This window comes from Myotis daubentonii, chromosome 1, assembly GCF_963259705.1.
Source record: "Myotis daubentonii chromosome 1, mMyoDau2.1, whole genome shotgun sequence".
NCBI lineage: Eukaryota > Metazoa > Chordata > Mammalia > Chiroptera > Vespertilionidae > Myotis > Myotis daubentonii.
The window spans coordinates 41,191,546-41,210,936 of record NC_081840.1 but is presented as its reverse complement, the minus strand read 5'-3'; the positions used below and the strand labels follow the sequence as shown (position 1 = coordinate 41,210,936).

At 37.4% G+C, this 19,391-nt stretch overlaps 1 protein-coding gene across 7 annotated transcripts in view; it reads right to left on the bottom strand.

Moving 5' to 3' along the window:
• The window catches only part of MAP4K5 (mitogen-activated protein kinase kinase kinase kinase 5), a 102,645-nt gene that overhangs the window by 26,597 nt on the left and 56,657 nt on the right, over positions 1–19,391 (bottom strand). For all 7 annotated transcript variants that reach the window (XR_009452957.1, XM_059696478.1, XM_059696511.1 and 4 more), the window contains 9 exons: positions 14,728–14,806; positions 12,163–12,221; positions 10,970–11,037; positions 7,277–7,319; positions 6,494–6,647; positions 5,100–5,197; positions 4,866–4,907; positions 3,947–4,031; positions 4–83 (listed from right to left, as the gene is read on the bottom strand). Coding sequence is in view for 6 of the 7 variants with exons in the window: in XM_059696478.1 (XP_059552461.1) it covers positions 4–83; positions 3,947–4,031; positions 4,866–4,907; positions 5,100–5,197; positions 6,494–6,647; positions 7,277–7,319; positions 10,970–11,037; positions 12,163–12,221; positions 14,728–14,806 (708 nt within the window). In the remaining variant the exon portion in view is untranslated. The remainder of the gene's footprint in view (positions 1–3; positions 84–3,946; positions 4,032–4,865; positions 4,908–5,099; positions 5,198–6,493; positions 6,648–7,276; positions 7,320–10,969; positions 11,038–12,162; positions 12,222–14,727; positions 14,807–19,391) is intronic.

The window sequence follows — 19,391 nt, the reverse complement described above, 5'->3', positions numbered from 1 at the left end:
TACCTGTTCCATTGTTGCCTCATGTAGCTCATTGAGATTCAATGTGTAAATACCGTCTTCAGTTCCAAAAATAATGTACTGATCTAAAATAGTTGAGATAAACCACAGAATTTACTATCAGTTTCTGAAATCACTCATTAAAATAATGGCTCTATTTTTTTAATGGTACTAAGAGTCAGACAGCCACACACCCATCCAAAGAAAAATTATTTTTTAAAATCCATGCCACCTTCTTTAACTTTCTCCAATTCTATTCTTATTTTTAAAAGCAGATATATGCACTATTACTAACTCACTCTGGCTTTATCTATACATCCTTTTATCAACATAATAATTTTCGTACCTTAAGCTTTTTTTATTATTAGCTATATATTTTTTACCAGACATCTCAAATACTCTTTGAACAAGGAAACTACAAATTAAATAGAAATCATAAATTATGACACATCAGAAATCATGAGCATACCCAGTATACAAACCGTGGTTTCTAAATATTATTTTCAATTTTAAAAATAAGGATTCTAATCCTGGGCAAGGAAAGTATAAGATTAGTTTAGAAATCTTGCTGTTTCAGAAAGTAAGGAAGTGCTCAAAAAATGATGAGACATATCAAACAAAAGAACACAGGAGCTCCCACTGCTCAAAAATTCTGACAATTTAAAGGCTACAATAAATATTAAAAGTGGCCAAAACCGGTTTGGCTCAGTGGATAGAGCGTCGGCCTGTGGACTGAAGGGTCTCAGGTTCGATTCCGGTCAAGGGCATGTACCTGGGTTGCAGGCACATCACCAGTAGGAGATGTGCAGGAGGCAGCTGATCGATGTTTCTCTCTCATCGATGTTTCTAACTCTCTTTCTCTCTCCCTTCCTCTATGTAAAAAATCAATAAAATATATTTTAAAAAAATATTAAAAGTGATAGATCATACCTTACTGAATAAAAAAAAGAATTCATACATTCAAATTGGTAAAAATACTTGAATGAATGGTAAAGAAGGGAAAATTACTGTGTCAATAGATATCAATGGATTGTCACCAATGGATGCTAAAACTAGTTGGTGAAAAGTCTGATGAGCAAGAGGATATTTATATAGTTTTAATGTATCTCCACACTTATTATCAATTAGTTTGGGAAAGTAAGTACTTCTTTATTAGAAAGGAAAAAAACAGTAATTTGACCGTAGAGAACCTAGCTAGTGAACATTGCCTAAAACAACTGGTCAATGTTAATGTCACTAGTATTTGTTGAGCTGATGTGTGCCTCCTGCTATATGCACTGAGATGAGCACAATAACACTTTTGTGATATTCCTTCCAAAAATGCATAACCTGATCTAAACATGAAGACTCACCCAAATTAAAGGACATTACTAAGTAGCTTCAAAAATGTCAAGATCAAGAGAGAGATGGAAAGCTTGATAAACTGTTCCAGACTAATAACATAGACTAAAGTGACATGATAGCTAACTGTCACATGTGACCTTGAATTTTGAATGGGGGGTGGGGAAAGGGCAGAAATGATAGAAGATATTATTGGGGTAATTAATAAAAGTTAAATATGCATTATGGATTAAAAAATAGTATTATATCACTGATAAATTTCCTATCTTTATAATTATGCTGTGGTTATGTAAGAGATGATTCTTGTTCCTAAGAAATATAGGGAAATTTAAGGGGAAGAGAGCATGATGTATTCAAGTTATTCTCAATTGATTCAGAAAAAAACACACATATAGGGTACAGTAAAACAAATGGGGCAAAATAGAAACAACAAATGATTCTGAGTTTCTTGCACTATTTTTCTAATTTTTCTGTAAGTTTGAAATTATATCAAAATTTAAATTTATAAACACATACACAAAAAATAAATTTCCTTAATGTTAAAAATACTTCGTTATATTTTGTAATAATGACATTTAAAGTAGATAATTATATGATATGACCTGTTTTATTACTGTGTTGAAATAGAAACAAACATTTCCTAAACACCCTCTATTACCTAATTTCTGTTTGCTAATTACCAGACACCCAGGTAGGCTCTGCTTCCTTGCAACAAGGTGAGTTATAGTAACAGCTGTTATAAATGATCATACTGAGAACCAAAGTATCTTTCCCAAGTCACACAGTAATGACAAAGCAGGGATTCAAATCCAGATCTGTTTGATTCCAAATTTTTGCCTCTACATATTATGCTTTCTCACTTTAAAAATGTAGTCTAAATTTTTAAAAATAAAATTTGTCAGTATTTCACACTTGCAGAAAAGTTGTAATAGTACAAAGAATTCCTGAATGTCCTTCACACAAGATCCCACATCTGTTAACATTTACTACTTTGGCTTTATCCTTCTTTCTCTTTCCATAAACACATTTTTTGCTGAACTTTTTTTTTTTTTTTGCTTCAGATAAGTTACAAGCCTAATCCCCATCTTTTGCTCCTAAGTATTTCGGTATGCATTTCTTAAAGAAAAAGAACAACTTCTTATATAATCACAGTACAATGATCAAAATCAGAAAATTAACAGTGAAATTATATTGAGATTATCAGCTGTCCAAGCATTGTCTTTTTACATAAAAGAAAATCCCAAAGTATGATTGTAATCAGTTGTGATGTCTCTTTGGTCTCCCTTAATCAGGAACAGTTCCTGTATACTTTATATAATCCTATCTAATAATAGACAAACATGGTAATTGACTGTACCTTCGCTACACCTCCCACTGGCTAATCAGCACGATATGCAAATAAACGCTAACAAAGATGGTGGCTAATTTGCATATACCGGCTGGGAGCAAAGACTGAAGACACCGTAGAAGGAAGCCAAGCAACGGAGCCGAGGTAGCGGAGACGGGCAGGGTAGGAGCCGCAGAGAAGAGCGGGGTAGGAGCTGCAGAGACAGGCAGGGTAGGAGTCCCAGAGACGGGCAGGGTAGGAGCCACAGGGATGGGTGGGGTAGGAGCTGCAGAGACAGGAGCAAAGCCCTATTCTTGCAGGAATCCTCCTGCAACGGGCCTCTAGTCCTGTCTAATAAATATGCAAATTGACCATCACTTCGTGACAAAGACGGAGGCGCCTGCAGCCAATAAGGAGGGAATATGCAAATTAACACGACAAAGATGGTGGCGGCCAGCCTGGAGTGAAGGAGAGAGGTGGCTCTCGGCCCCGGAGCGAAGGTGGGAGCCAGCAGCCAGAGTGAAGGCCTGGGTCCTGGGTGCTGGAGGGAAACCAGTGCCAGCAGCCAGGGGAAGGAAGGCCTATTCTTGCATGAATCTTCGGGCATTGGGCCTCTAGTATATAAATAAATTGATTTCAGAGAGGAAGGGATAGGGAGAGAGAGATAAGAAACAACAATGAAAGAAATCATTGATTAATTGGCTGCCTCCTGCACGCCCCACACTGGGGATTGAGCCCACAACTTGGGCAAGTGCCCTGACCGGGAATCAAACCATGACCTCCTGGTTCATAGGTTAATGCTCAACCACTGAGCCATGCAGGCTGGATCAGTTCCTGTACATATACTCTTACATTCTAATGCTTTAAATAAAAAAGTCTATTAATCTACTTAAGTGTTGCAGGTACCTACACTAATATCTAAGTCATATTTTTTGTTGTTGTTAATCCTTACTGGAGGATATTTTTCCATTGCTCTTTAGAGAGAGTGGAAGGGAGTGGAAGAGACTCAGAGAGAGAAATCGATGTGAGAGAGAGACACATCCATTGGTTGCCTCCCACACGCACCCCAACCAGGGCTGGGATGGAGCCTGCAATCAAGGTTTGTGTCCTTGACCAAAATCGAACCAGGAACTCTTCTAGTCTGCTGCTCTATCCACTAAGCTAAACCACCTATGCTCTAAGTGATATTTTAAAGTAACAACCTCAGTTTACTGATCATAAAGATCCTTTCCCATAACAAGTATTTTATTGGAGATGTACATAAAAGTTCAGAAATTTTACCTTTTGTATCTGGATGTATCCAGGATGTTGCACAATTAATTTTCAAAGGGCAGCCATCAAAAACTTTGGAAAAACATGCTCCCATCTTATTTATAAAGAAAAAAAATGTTGACTTATTTGATTAAATAATTTTGTATATTCTTAGAAAATGGCTAAGATTATTATGAAATGTTAAACTGACTCTTATTTACATATACTTATAGCTTCATTACAAAACAAAATTCACATTTCTGTTATTTAACCCCTTCTACCAATAGGGTCTCATAATCCTTCCTGTGTAATCCATATTTTAGGGCAAAAATATCAAATTTGTCAACACATCTACTCATGTTAATGATATCCTAGGAATTTTAAGTCACTTCTTATTTTTAGGACTAACATTTAATAATGTGAAACAATGGATGATTTTACTGAGTAATGCTACCTTGGTTATAATTGTGCTATAACTCTTTAATAGACTAATATTTATAATATATGTTAGACTTTTACTAAATAAAAAAGTACAATTTATAAAGCATCCTATTCATATGATAGGTTCTACTGAAAGACCCAAGAACAAGCATTAACAAAAGTGTCCCTGTTTTTTTTTGTTGTGCACAGTTCAACGTGAAAATAGCTTCATATGTAGAAAAATATTTAACCCATATAATGAAGAGGACACAATACCACTAATATCATCACACATTAGAATTAAATTGGCCTTTATAAGCTAATCTGACCCCATCAGCCCGTATTTATAAAAAAGTGAAACTCTCCAAATTCTATCCAACTCACTCAAATTAGGGTATATGGTATACCCAAATACATTTAATTCCTTTGTATTTTATAAACCTTTCCATTCAATGGCTTGATAAACAATCTGCTGCTGCTTCTAAAGAGATAAAAATTGGTAAGTAATTCACATAAAAATATTCCTTACCAGCACTTTTGGGGTGGGTGGGAGGCCATTGATGACTGGTTTCTGTGGTAAAAAAAAAAAAAAAAAATCATTAATACTGTAAGACCTCTTAAGCCTTTTTTCAAGCCTTAAAAAATCTTTATACATCTTGAAATTTAGTTATTTAAATTCTTAAATTTAATAGACTATGCCCCTTATATGATAAATACAGCATTAGTTACAACTAATAACCAAGTAAGTGCCTGTTATACCTACAGGGAACTCTCGCTTGTCCTTTTTTCGTGGGAGTTGTGGTGCTTGTGCTGATCCTTCTGTATTTTCGCTAATCAGTTTTGAAATACCATCACCATTTCCTAAAGAGAATCATGTGTAAAAGTTGAAGAACCATACAAATAAGTACTTTCCTTGAAAAACAACTTTCCCTTTCCCCCACTACGTGTTTTTCAGTTTTACAGTCTACATTCAGGTGTACAGCATAGTGGTTAAACAAGTATATACTTTACAAAGTGATCGCCCCACTCCCCCATATCTCAAGTACCCACTTGGCACCATACTTGGTTATTATAGTATTACTGACAATATTCTCTATGCTGTATTTTATATTCCTGTGACTATTTCATAACCAGCAATTTGTACTTCTTCATCCCTTCGCCTTTTTCATCCAGCCTTCCAAATCACTCCTCCCCTCTGGCAACCATCAGTCTGCTCTCTATATCAATGAACCTGTTTTTGTTTGTTCATTTGTTTTTTACTTTAGATTACATATATAAGTGAAATTATATGGTATTTGTCTTTCTCCAATTTATTTCACTTAGCATGATATTGGGTAGTCCTTTATTGGGAAATATTCTCCGCCAGACAAGATAAGGTATCTTTCGTGCCTTTCTCTGGATTCTATACAGGTAGCATAGCATCTTTAGCAGTGATCTACATGCATGAAAACAACAAATGTCTTTTCATGTGAGAAAAATGAAATCTGACCAATTTATACTGATATTCAAGGCCTTTCATAATTGAACTTCATTCTATCTTTTTGGTCCAATCTCCCAGTACATACCCTTTAAAAGCTCACACTTCTACCATATTAGACTGTATTTCCAACACATTCAAATTTTCCTGCGTCAATGCTTTTGTTCATTCTTTCTTGTTCTCTAAGAATGCCTGCCAGCACTGGCTCCACCTACTGAAGGCTCCCCAGGCCCTTAAATACTTTGCAAGGGCCCATTTCTTCTCCCCTATCCTTATCTCTCTCAGATATCTCTCATCCTCTATTACATATAGTTAATTATTGTAGAAGACACTTATACAAACTGTCTTGTCTAATGTTATGTGTACATAGGTATAACTTCTACTATAGATCCTGAACTTCTGGATGGCAGAACATCCACTCATCTTTGTAGATCCTGCAATATTTAGTGAGGAATCAAATTAGGGTTGAGTTGGGCTGAATCTATGTATAGCCTATCCATGTGGAATTTTAAAGAAATTTCACAGAGATTTAAAGACTAATAAAACTGACTAAAGAAAAAAAGACATTCTTTAAAACATGATCAAAATGGCTTTCTTTTCCATTTTCACTTTCATTTATTTGCCCAGATCATAATATCTAGCTGTATGTACTCCAGGGCTGCCAATACTGCTAGCCATACCAATAGAGGAAGTCTCAGGTACAGGAACACAACTTGGGCTACTCTGTCTTCTGAGAACTTGGGGAGCTCTGTTCTCTGAATCAGGGCAACGTTTTATAGTTGATGATTTTTCTTCATCTACGAGGTTGTCTTCAGGGTAACTGTTTATTCTTGGCTAGTGATAATAAGATACAAAAGTACTTTAATAAATTTGAATATAAAACAGTAACACTTCATTATCATTATGTATCAAAGACTTTAGGGGGAGGAGGACATGCATATTTTTCTTTCTTAGAGTTCAATTCACTTTGCTAAATAATAAGCAAAGTAAGCAGGAGTTGAGTTACTATCTCAACATAGCCATAAATTTGCCATGTGATTTTTAATCAACCATAGCCTAAAGTTGATAAAATTTTTATAACTAATAAAATTATGTAAATAAGGCATAAAATATTTAATATCTAGAAACAGCAAGAAAATGACTTAATGAAGTATGACTCTACTGAAATGTCAAATTGTAGTGATAAAGCAGGAATGTAAATAATGATTCCTCTCCATGCAGCCAAATATTTTTTCAAATGAGTAATAACCTATTTTTGCCTTTTTCTAATAGCTATTAAAAATCTTATATTTCTTATGAAATCTTTAATATATACTTTATATCTCCATACCACCTCTCAAACAAAACTGCATCTAAAATATATTTAAAAGAATTCTGAACAAATTTAATAACATTATTTAAACATTTTAATTACTTTCTTATTTAAACAAGGATTTATTATTTAAAATCTACCAACAGCTCACCTTAGGAGGAAGGGGAGGTGGTATTGCCCGTTTTGAGGTTGATCTAATATGAAAAAAAAAATGCAATTTAGATGGTGATAAATTATCATCAACACTAATAAAAGAGAAAAATGGTAATTGGCGTACGAGCTACCCTTTTCATTAGCTAATCAGGGCTATATGCAGATTAACTGCCAACTAAGATTGGCAGTTAACTGCCAACAAGATGGCGGCTAATTTGCATATGTAGGCACAATGCAGGGAGGCGAAAGGGAAAGCAGGAAACAGCCCCCTGCCACTGACAGTGATCGGAAACCCAGGGGGGAGCTAAGAGCTGGGGGGCAGGGCAAAGGCGGCCCTGGGGCCGCCTTTGCCCTGCCCCCCAGCCATGGTCGGAGAATCAGGCGCCTTTGCCGCCCTGGCCAGTGATAGCAGGAAGTAGGGGTGGAGCCAGCGATGGGAGCTGGGCACGGTCGAAGCTGGCAGTCCCAGGAGCTAGGGGTCCCTTGCCTGGGCCTAAAGCGGAGCCCACGATCGTGGGGCCGCTGCATCTGCGGGTCCCCGCTGCCCGGGCCGGACGCCTAGGCCAGATGCGTCAGGCCTGGGCAAGGGGCCGATCCTGCGATTGGAGGGTGATGGGGGTCAACGCCTGAGGGCTCCCAGTATGTGAGAGGGGGCAGGCTGGGCTGAGGGACACTCCCCCGACACACACACCCAGTGCACGAATTTCGTGCACCGGGGCCCTAGTAACATAGATAATACACTATTAAATGTGCATTAGGGGATAGAAAAGACAATTAGATCATGGTACACAGTATTTTAGAAATCTGGAAGAAAATCTAAGATCTAATTCTGTCAAACTGTATTAGTATAATGAAAAAAATAGAGATTTTTATACACTGAATAAAAGGCTTTTTTACTTTATAGTTATGCTTGGCAACATTTAATATATAATAAAAACTAAATTAAACTTAGTAGGAAAACACAGAGCCAGAATCCTAGAGTTGAAACCCACAGTGAATCATAAGTTCAAATGGCCATATCAAGTCCTCTGCTGGTCTAACTGGGATAAACAGATCAGCAACATTGGCACCACCTAGAAACTTTTATAAATGCACCTTCTAGCCCACTGAATCAGAATCTGCATTTTAACAAGATCTCCAAGTGAGCATCCAGGCACATCAAAGATTGAGAATCATTGATCCAGTCCCAACGACTGTATTCTATAGACAGGGTTGGCAAGCTTTTTTTGTAAAGGGCCAGATAGTAAATACTATAGGCTTTCTGAACTATACAGTGGTCACAACTACTTAACTCTTTTATTGTATCATGAAAGCAGCCATCCTATCTAATAATAGACAAACATGGTAATTAACCATACCTCCGACACACTTCCCATTGGCTAATCAGGGCGATATGCAAATTAACTGCCAACCAAGATGGCGGCCGGCAGCCAGGCAGCTGAAGCGAACAGGAGGCTTGCTTGCTCCAGTGATGGAGGAAGCCACTGAAGCGAAAAGGAGGCTTGCTTGCTCCAGTGATGGAGGAAGCCAACGTTCCCTGCCTGCTGCTGCCGGCCTCTGAGCTGCACTCTAAGAAACAATGTTGCAATTATAGAAGCTAAACAAACCCCAGAAACCCGCTTTCAGCCAGCCGGGCCTCAGAGCTGGAGCTGCAACAGTGTTTCAATTATAGAAGCCAAACAAACCCAGATACCTGCTTTCAGCAGCCGAGGTCTCAGAGCTGGAGCTGAGCCTCAGAGCTAAAGCTGGCTCTCAGTTCCAGTGACAGCCATAGAAGGTAAATAAATCCAAGAATTAAAAAAAAAAGGGAGAGGTTGGGAGCTTCAGTAACCCGCCAGCCTGAAAACGGCCTTCAGCCCCTCACCCAGACTGGCCAGGCACCCAAGTGGGACGCCAAACTGATCCGGGACATCTTTTAGGGCAAACCAGCCGGCCCCCACCCGTGCACCAGGCCTCTATCCTATATAGTAAAAGGGTAATATGCAAACTGACCCTAACAGCAGAAAGACTGGGAATGACTGGTCACTATGACACATACTGACCACCAGGGGGCAGACGCTCAACGCAGGAGCTGCCCTCTGGTGGTCAGTGCGCTCCCACATGGAGGAGCTCTGCTCAGCCACAAGCCAGGCTGCCAGCTGCCAGTACAGCGGTGGTGGTGGGAGCCTCTCCTGCCTCCTCAGCAGCGCTAAGGATGTCCAACTGCAGTTTAGGCCTGCTCCCCGCTGGCAAGTGGACATCCCCCGAGGGCTGCCAGGCTGCCAGGCTGCCAGAGGGATGTCTGATTGCCATCTTAGGCCCAATCCCCTGGGGAGCAGGCCTAAGCCAGCAGGAGGTCATGCCCTGAGGGGTCCCAGACTGCGAGAGGGCACAGGCTGGGCTGAGGGACCCCCCCCCCCACCCAAGTGCACAAATTTTTGTGCATCGGGCCTCTAGTCCTAACTAATAAAGAGGGAATATGCAAATTGACCATCACACCAACACAAAGATGGCAGAACCCATAGTCATAAGATGGTGGCACCCAGTCCCCTCAGCCCCACTGGAGTCCCCCAGTCCTTTCATCCCCGCGGGGGGGGGGGGGGTGCAGGGTGGTGGCAGGCACGCAACCACCATCCGAGGCTTGCCTGTGCCTCAAGCCAGCCCTGGGTGGCTGGGGGGCTAAGGGTGGGTCTGGCTGCACTGTGCACCTGCCATGCCCCTGGCTGGGCTGAAAGGACTGTGGGACTCCGGCAGCAGGCACAAGAAGGTGAAGCCAACACCCAAGGCACAAGCAAGCCTCGGATGGCGGCTGCCCAGCCACCCAGGGTCGCCCTAGGCTCAGGTAACCAGGGCCGGCCGAGGCTTGCGCTGCCGGCAGTGGCAGCAACAGAGGTGTGATGGGGGCGTCACCTTCCCCTGTTCACTGGGTTGCCTCCCACCCCTGAGGGCTTCCAGACTGTGAGAGGGGGCAGGCTGGGCTGAGGGACTCCCTCCTCCAGTGCATGAATTTTCATGCACCGGGCCTCTAGTAGATAATAAATAAACAAATGAGCATGGTAATGTTCCAATAAACATTCATCTATGGACACTGAAATTTAAACTTCACATAATTTTAGAGTATAACAAAAGATCAGTTTATTTTTTTCAATCATTAAAATATGTAAATACCATTCTAGTTTGTCAGCTGTACAAAAAATAGGCAGTGGGTCAAATGTGGATTATAAGCCAGTTTACCAACCCTATATTATAGGTCTAATGTGGGAGCCCAGGAATCTATACTTCAAAAAGCTCTCTAGGTACTGCAATGCATAAGTAGGTTTGAAACAACTCACCTAGGCTTTCCCTGTCAATTACTGAGGGAAGACAGGTCTAGAATATGAAATAACTACATTGCAGAGATGAAACTGGGACTTTTTGACTTCCACTATAGTATTATTTTCCCCATGATGTCTTCTGGTTCATCTTTCAGTACTAGTATATTAACATTACAAATAATATATTCTAATTTAAAGTACAAAAACCAAAAATCTTAAGAATCTACACATAATGCATTTTGGTAATGAAAAAAAGTCAGAAATTTTACAATGACAAGAAGTGTAGTACAACTTTTTGAAGAATGACAATGAAAGCTTATTAGGATAAATCACATCCCCTCCCAATATTGCTCTTATGTAATCAAGTAAAATAAAGTTTATATTAGTAAACAACTTACTTTCCAGTACTTGCACCATCAACAAAAGGATTCCACTGTAGTACAAAGTTTGGGTCTGATGATACTCCCTGTGAAAGTAAAAAACAGTGTTTAAAATGTTACCTTAAAACAGATACTAATCATTTTATTTGATTCAAAAAATCATTTAGTGTCATGATTGTTAATCATCTTGGTTTCAATCAATTTTTTAATCTTCAGCTAGATTAGTTGTCATTTGACATATTTAGGTCAATGACTCATCAGTTGGCTAAAACTTGAGAAAGTCCATAAACATACTATATATAGCTTCAAGTGTAACAAGTCCTCTTTACCAATAAGCTCATACAGTCAGAAGTAAAACAGAAAAACCTAACTTTGAATCATTTGCATTACTACTCCATTAGCACGGAGAACTAAATGTCATATTATCATTAATTTATTGGTACTATTATTTTTTCCTACTAGTACAGACATTGAGAGTTTATTATACAGCAATGTGTAGGGTGGGGCAAAAGTAGGTTTAATTGTTTGTATGGAAAATAATACAGTAATTGAGAAATAATAATACAAGAATAAACTGTTTTGTGTACTCACAACTGTAAATCTACTTTTGCCCCAGTCTGTATATAGTAATAACACCACTTCCAAAGATTAACATGAAGAGGTCCATTAACAGAAGACAATTACTCTAGAAACTATTCTGTTATAAATATAAAGTAGGTTAACATAATATTGAGGCTGACTCTAATAATATCTTGTTCTATCAACTACTTCTTTCCTTTCAGATAAGGAAAGGGTTAACTAAATAGTAATTGCAGAATAAGAGCAATGGTTTAAAAATAACCTATATTAACAGATAACTATTAAAAATAGTAAGCCAAAGCAATAATGTACGACAAACCAAAAAGAATAAGAAAAAAAATTCTGAGAGCTTAAAGCTGAGCATCAAAATCTATATACAGTACTTAATAACTTCATGCAAGTTCCTCGAAAGACTCAGAAGGGTCTAAATAAATGGTTACAATGATATATTACACATTTTACCCTAGGAAAAAATACAGCTAAATGTAGGCTTTTTCAAATTTTAATGTGTAAAATACACTATCAAAATTAATACTTAAGAGAACATTACTTTGTTCCCAGGCCAAAGTACACCTAACTATAAATTTTCTCAAATTTTAGTGTGTAAAATACTTTAAAGTCATAATTCCTACCATTTCATCCCGTGCCTCTGTTTCTTTTCTCAAAGGAGGTTCAAACTGTAACTTGTCAACTGCAAAATATATAACAGATATTCACCAAATGTATCTATTTTACAGGAAAGTAAGAGAGAAGAGAGGAAAGAAGAAAAGACAAAATCTCTCTCTTTTTTAACCATAAAAGTCCCCCTTACTTTATGCTTACCAAAACAAAGTAACAATGTGGAATCATCCTAACGACTCTATTAATTCTTGATCTGAGTCCAAAAATTAATAGCACTTTTTATTTGTAAGAGATTTTTAAAAACTAAGAGTAGATGACAAAGGATTTTAAAAGATTTTAAAACACTTTAAAGATGTTTTCTAGGCTGAAGACTCTGTTTTGAAACTAATTTAATCTACAACTTTATGGTAGGAATGAACCACCAATCCCCAAATGACTTATAATTATCTAAAAAAACCCCACAAATAATACTTTGTCAAGTTAAATGTTACAATGGTATTCAGGAATTTAATACTGTATTTTGACTAATGTGTATTTTATTTGGCCTAGTCAGACTGATTTTAGAATTAAGAGTACTTCTTTTATATGAAATATTCTAAAACAGATAAAAAGGATGGCTTATTACTTATTCATAAGGTACACAGAATTTTAAAATTCTAAAATCTAATGTGACTAAAAGACTAAAAGAAATTAAAATTAAGGCCTGGGCCCAGCTGCCTCCTGCACCCCCCCCACCCCCCCCCGGGGATATGCCCGCAACCAAGGTACATGCCCTTGACTGGAATCGAACCTGGGACCTTTCAGTCTGCAGGCCGACGCTCTAGCCCAGGGGTCCTCAAACTATGGCCCGCGGGCCACATGCAAATACAAATATTGTATTTGTTCCTGTTTTGTTTTACTTCAAAATAAGATATGTGCAGTGTGCACAGGAATTTGTTCATAGTTTTTTTTAAACTATAGTCCGGCCCTCCAACGGTCTGAGGGACAGTGAACTGGCCCCCTGTTTAAAAAGTTTGAGGACCCCTGCTCTAGCCACTGAGCCAAACCACTTAGGGCAAGAAAATTCTTGTAGAACCTTAACATCAAGAAGGCCTTGCTTCACATAACACAAAACCCAAAAGTTATACAAGAAAAGATGGATAAGACTATATTAATTGAATACTATCCAGCTGCATAAAATAGAGAAAGCTTTATAATGGAACATCAACTTTGCTCTTTTCTGTCTGGTATCTGAAGTCCAGATATTTCACTTGGAATTACGTAAGAAGGTAGCACAAGAACATCAGCAATCTGAGACTAACAAAGAGATAAAATCTTGACTTACTGGTTTAACTATAAATAGATATGACTGAAACAACTGATATGGAAGGATATTTCTAACTCTCCATTGACCTATATTTCTGATGCTGTATCCAGAAAGCTAGTAATATTTGGGTTCAAGAAAACTGACTTGAAATGCTCATTTGCAATAATTCTAATTAACCTAAATACTTATTATCGTCCTCCATTATGGTTTGTAATTTTATTTATATCTTTTTTTACTGTAAACTATTTTAAATCTCTTTGAAACAAATATGCATTTAAATCAATATACCCATACTTAAAACTTCTTTGCAAATCTATTTTCTAAATTACTATGGATAAAATGACAAATATTGTTGATACTAAACTATCTGTCAATGATTTATTGAATAAAAATCAATTTCCATTTATTTATTTATTTATTTATTTAATCCTCATGTGAGGATATTTTTCCATGATTTTTTTAGAGAGAATAGAAGGGAGGGGGACAGACAGAGAGAGAAACATCGATGCAAGATGCAAGAGAGAAACATCAAAAGACACACCCACTGGTTTTCTCCCGCACACTCCCCAACTCAGGCTGGGGATTGAACCTGGAACCGAGTTATTTGCTCTTGACTGGAATTGAACCTGAGACCCTTCAATCTTCAGGCTGACTCTCTGACCACTGAGAAAACTGGCTAGGGCAATTTAAAAAATACAATTTTTAAACATGTATTTTAGAAAAGACTCACGTTAGTGTTAATGTTAAACTGTCTTTAAAAAAAACTAAAACCAACTCAAATATCCAACAATAAAAAACTGTCCAACTATAAAGTATCAACTCAATGAATAAGATACAACCATCACACATAATGGTTTATAAAGGCTAGGCTAATATGTAGAAAATACTTAGGTAAAATTTTATGTATATTATAAATTCAGCCACCTAAAAATATACATGGAAAAACATGAAGAAAATTCAGCAAAATATTATCTGTGGGTTGGCATGAGTGATGTGATTGTAGGCAATGTTGATTTTCTAGTTTTTCCTCTTGCAAATTTTCTGCAATAGACATATATTACCTTTGTAATTAGAAAATAAAAAACTATTTTATTGAAATCCAAGTGAATTCCATTATAAACCAGAAAAGCAACCTCTATTTTAGAGGTATCCTGATATGTCAAAGTATGTAGCCTCAAATGGTTTGAGACTTTATTATTCCAAAAAACCACAAGAGCACCCAGCTCAACCCTCCAAAACCACCAATTGAAAATATATACCAAACACATACAATTTATTTCTGAAGCTGTTCGTTCAGCTCTGGCATTCCTGTTTGTAGATCTAATGGTATGACGAATGATTGCATGGGGCTGTGGATATAAACATATAATTAAAAATTTTATTTTTCAATTAGTACATATATAATATAATTTTTTATTAGTTTCAGGTGTACAGTATAATGGTTAGACAATAATAAACTTTCCAAAGTATCCATCCGATATTTCAAGTACCCACCTGGCACCATACTTATTATAATATTACAATATTATTGACTATATTTCCTATGCTGTACTAGGACTATTTTGTGACTACCAATTTGTAGTTCTTAATACTTTCATGTTTTAAAAAGAGATTTCAATGATAAAGTTCAAAGTTTCTTTTTAAATTAAACGTTCATTTATCGACAAACATGACTACCTACTAATAAATTATAGGACAAAAATTAAAAAATATAATGAACACCAAGGTACTTTAAAAGTTTATTCACTTAACCCTGGCCAGGTAGCTCAGTTGGTTCAAGCACCATCCGATATGCCAAGGTTGCAGGTTTGATCCCCAGTCAGGGCCCATACAAGAAGCAACCAATGAATGCATAAATAAGTAGAACAACAAATTGATCTCTCTTTCTCTCTCCTCACCTTTTCTCACTCTTAAAAAAAACCCCAATAAATAAAATTTAAAAGAAGTTTATTCATTTATTCCATGTCTATACTGTATAAAATATATGAGATTTAAAGAAAGCCAGAGATCTTCGAAGAGTTTATAGTCTAGGACAGTGATGGCGAACCTATGACACGCGTGTCAGAGGTGACACGCAAACTCATTTTTTTGGTTGATTGATTTTTCTTTGTTAAATGGCATTTAAATATATAAAATAAATATCAAAAATATAAGTCTTTGTTTTACTATGGTTGCAAATACCAAAAAATTTCTATATGTGATACGGCACCAGAGTTATAACTTAGGGTTTTTCAAAATGCTGACACGCCAAGCTCAAAAGGTTCGCCATCACTGGTCTAGGAAGACAAGACACAAATACTTATAAGATTAGAAAATGGTAAGTGCCATTCATTAAGAAGATTATTACTAAAAAATGATTACTATTTTTTTTTTAAAAAAACACGTTTTTATTGATTACAGAGAGAAAGGGAAAGGGAGAGATAAAGAGAGATAGAAACATCAATGATGAAAGAGAATCACTGATCAGCTTCTGCATGCCTCACACTGGGTATCGAGCCCGCAACCTGGAGTTAGTTATTATTTGGCTATAATGAAGATTATGTGAAGAGATGACAATGCTGGAAGGAGACTGAGGATGAGAAGGATCATCAAGATTGTCAGGTTAGGGCTCTTAATTTTATTTTCTTGGCAAAGGTATTTTTTGGAGATTTTACAGAGAGGGGGTGGCATCACCAGTCATTTTTAAGAGTGATCTGATAGCCCTGACCGGTGTGTTTCAGTTGGTTGAGCATTTGAGCATGGTCCTAGGCACCAAAAGGTTGCCGGTTCCATTCCCAATCAGGGTACATGCCAGGTTGTGGGCTCAATCCCTAGGAGGCAGCCAATCAAAGTTTTCTCTGTTTCACATCAATGTTTCTCTCTTTCTCTGAAATCAATAAAAACATTTTTTTTTAAAAAAAGAATAATCTGATGAATGTGTAAGGGGGCACGGTGGGAAGAAATACTGGATGCAGGGAGACTAAGTAAGAACCCACCATCATACCAACAGACTTCAAAAGCCCACTGTTAAAAAAAAAAAAAGCCCACTGATTTTAAATTTTCTGACCTCATCTCTAGAGGCATTCTTCAATGCATTCTCTACTAGATCCCACCCTGAATCCTGTCATCTGTTCTGATATACAAATTCACACAATACTCCAAACTTCTCATCCTTTCAGCTTACTCTCTTATTTATCCCCATTAAACTTTTATAATGTTCACATGAGAATCTCAAGTCCATCAATCCATTACTTTTTCACTATCAGAATTGTTCCTAACTTCACTTTTCTTCCTACCCAGTTTCTATCTGGCAGACCGCAACTTCAATCTCCTGCCAATATTCTAAATTCCCTTTGTCTCAGGGTCCTTCACTATACTAGCATGCCAAAATGATAACCCCAGATAAATTAAACTAGCTACCTTTTGTTTACATCATTACATCTGTGATGAATCTGTTTACAATATTCACCACTGCTGGATGAATATTACCCAGCAAAACACATTGAAAATCTCTCATGTAAGGCTTCAGCTTTGTCCAAAAACACTTCTTGAATCATTTAACCCATAAAGTAACCTTTACACATCTTCTCCACACTCTTCAAACCCATCCATATTCCTTCCCACCTTTAGGAGATAACCTTGCTACTTACTTCACAGAAAAAACAGAAACATCAACTAGAAACCTACTACCTACACTGTCAGCCACCCTCTCTATTGCAAGGGAAGTGTTTCTTTTCTTTTCTCAATTTCAGTCTCTCTTTCCTTCTCAGGGATTTTGTCTATTCATCTTGCTTCTCGTGGTTCTTCTATCTCTATCTATTGGATCCTTTTCATAAGCACTTCATCCTGCTCAAACCTTTGCCACACATAAAACCGTCAATAAATCCCCCACCAACTCATTTTTCTCTAGCTATTGCTCTATCCTACTCCCCCATTTTCCCAAGTAAACTTCATAAACCAATTGCTATACTTATCTTTCAAACTATTCTAATCTAGATTCACTTCTACTATTTGAAAATTATCCTTTTTAAAGTATTCAAATTCTACCACCCATATCCAATGATTTCTTTAACTCAACTTCTAGACAGTATTCTAATTAAAACTTTCCTTCTTTATTTTAATGTTCTTTTTCTATCCTTTGCCATTCCCCTTAGCTTACTTGATTCTTGAATCAGGGAAGAAATCTCAGGATATTGTCCTAGGCTCCCTGCTTTTCTCATTCTACTAGAAAACTAGCTTCCTTTGCGTGATCATACCTACCCTTTAGGGTATTATCAACTACATCTATATCTAATGCCTTTCAAATTTATATCTCTAGTCCAAACTTCTCTCTGCAAGCTACAACCACATAGCTCTCACTTTTTATGAGATTTCCCTATTTGGAAGTCTTGTGCAACATTAAAATTACCATATATAAAACTAAACTGATCTTTCTTACCAAATCTGTTCAAGTCAAAATCTGGAATAACCCTTTTCTGACTGCCCCGGCACTGCCCTCAACCCTCATGTCTTCATCCCATCATCAGTTCTCTCATATACAATAATTTTTTTGTTTTGTTTAGTTAATCCTCACCAGAGGGTATTTTTTCCATTGATTCTTTTAGAGAGTGGAAGGGAGGGGAGGTGGAGAGCCAGGGAGAGCAACACATTAACATGTGTCTCTCACAAGGATTGGATGCCTCCCGCACGAGACTGCAACTGAGGTACATGCCCTTGACTCGAATTGAACTCTTGACCCTTCAGTCTGTACCACTGGCCGACTGAGCCAAACAGGCTAGGGCTCTCATATAATTCTTGAATTAGTTTACTTTTCTCCATTCTTGCTCTACCACCCTACTCTAAAATGCTATTATCTCTATTCAGAAAAACGTCAAAAGCCTCTTAACAGGTTTTCTGGAATGGAATCACCATTCTGAAGTTATAAAGATCTTAAAATGTGTATCTAATTAAATCACTCCTTTACCCTTTAATAGCTTCTATTGCCCTTAAGCTAAAGCCCAAAATTTTCAACATGGCTTGAAATGACTACCTCTATAACTTCCTCTCTCACCACTTCTTTCCTTGTTTTCTGCTCTAAGAAGGCTGACTTATCTCTAGTTCATCAAATACACTGCTTTCTCTCTTATCACCAAGCCTTCAAACATACTACTATTCCCTCTGCTCAAAACACTTTTGCCTGTTCTCTTCCTCTAATTCTATTTATCCTTTAGGTTTTTAGCATACATGTCACTTCTACAGTGAGTCCTTTCTTGTCCCTATGATATGACCCCATAGCATCTTGTATTTACCAGTCCATAATAGTTATCACACTTGCAAGTTATTTGTTTATATTTCTGAATTGAGGGCATATAAATTCTTTGAAGGCAGGAGTAGTGTCAAGTCCTATATACCACTGTGTCCCCAACTGCCTGGCACAAGGTTTTTTATATTTCAAAGACTAGTGATATCACTAAATATAGAAATAGAAATCTCAGAAGGTAGAGCAGATTTGGAAACCAAGCAAAATAACATGGGGGAATAAGAGAACTTTTGTTATTTAATATGTCATTTATATGTAACAAAATGTTCACTGGGTACTGATGATAAGACTATGCTATATATATATCTATATAAACTGAGTGGTCAGATTATTATGACACCTGACAAATTAGCTTGTAGGCAAATTAGCTAAAATTTCACACGCTGAAGTTGCTAGAGGGCCAGAACATTATAAACAGGGAAGCAGGTTGTTTACCACGACAGTAGAAGTGATTTTTTTTCTGAAGATATGGGTAAACAACGTGATTTAACAGCCTTTGAATGTGAGATATATTTGAACGTGAGTGGCCATATTATTATGACCACCTGACATTTGTAGGCAAATTAGCCGTACACTGCATCGTATGGGATATGAAAGCCGAAGGCCTGTTCGAACACCTTTGCTGACGTCTCCAATTCACACAGGAACACAAGGAT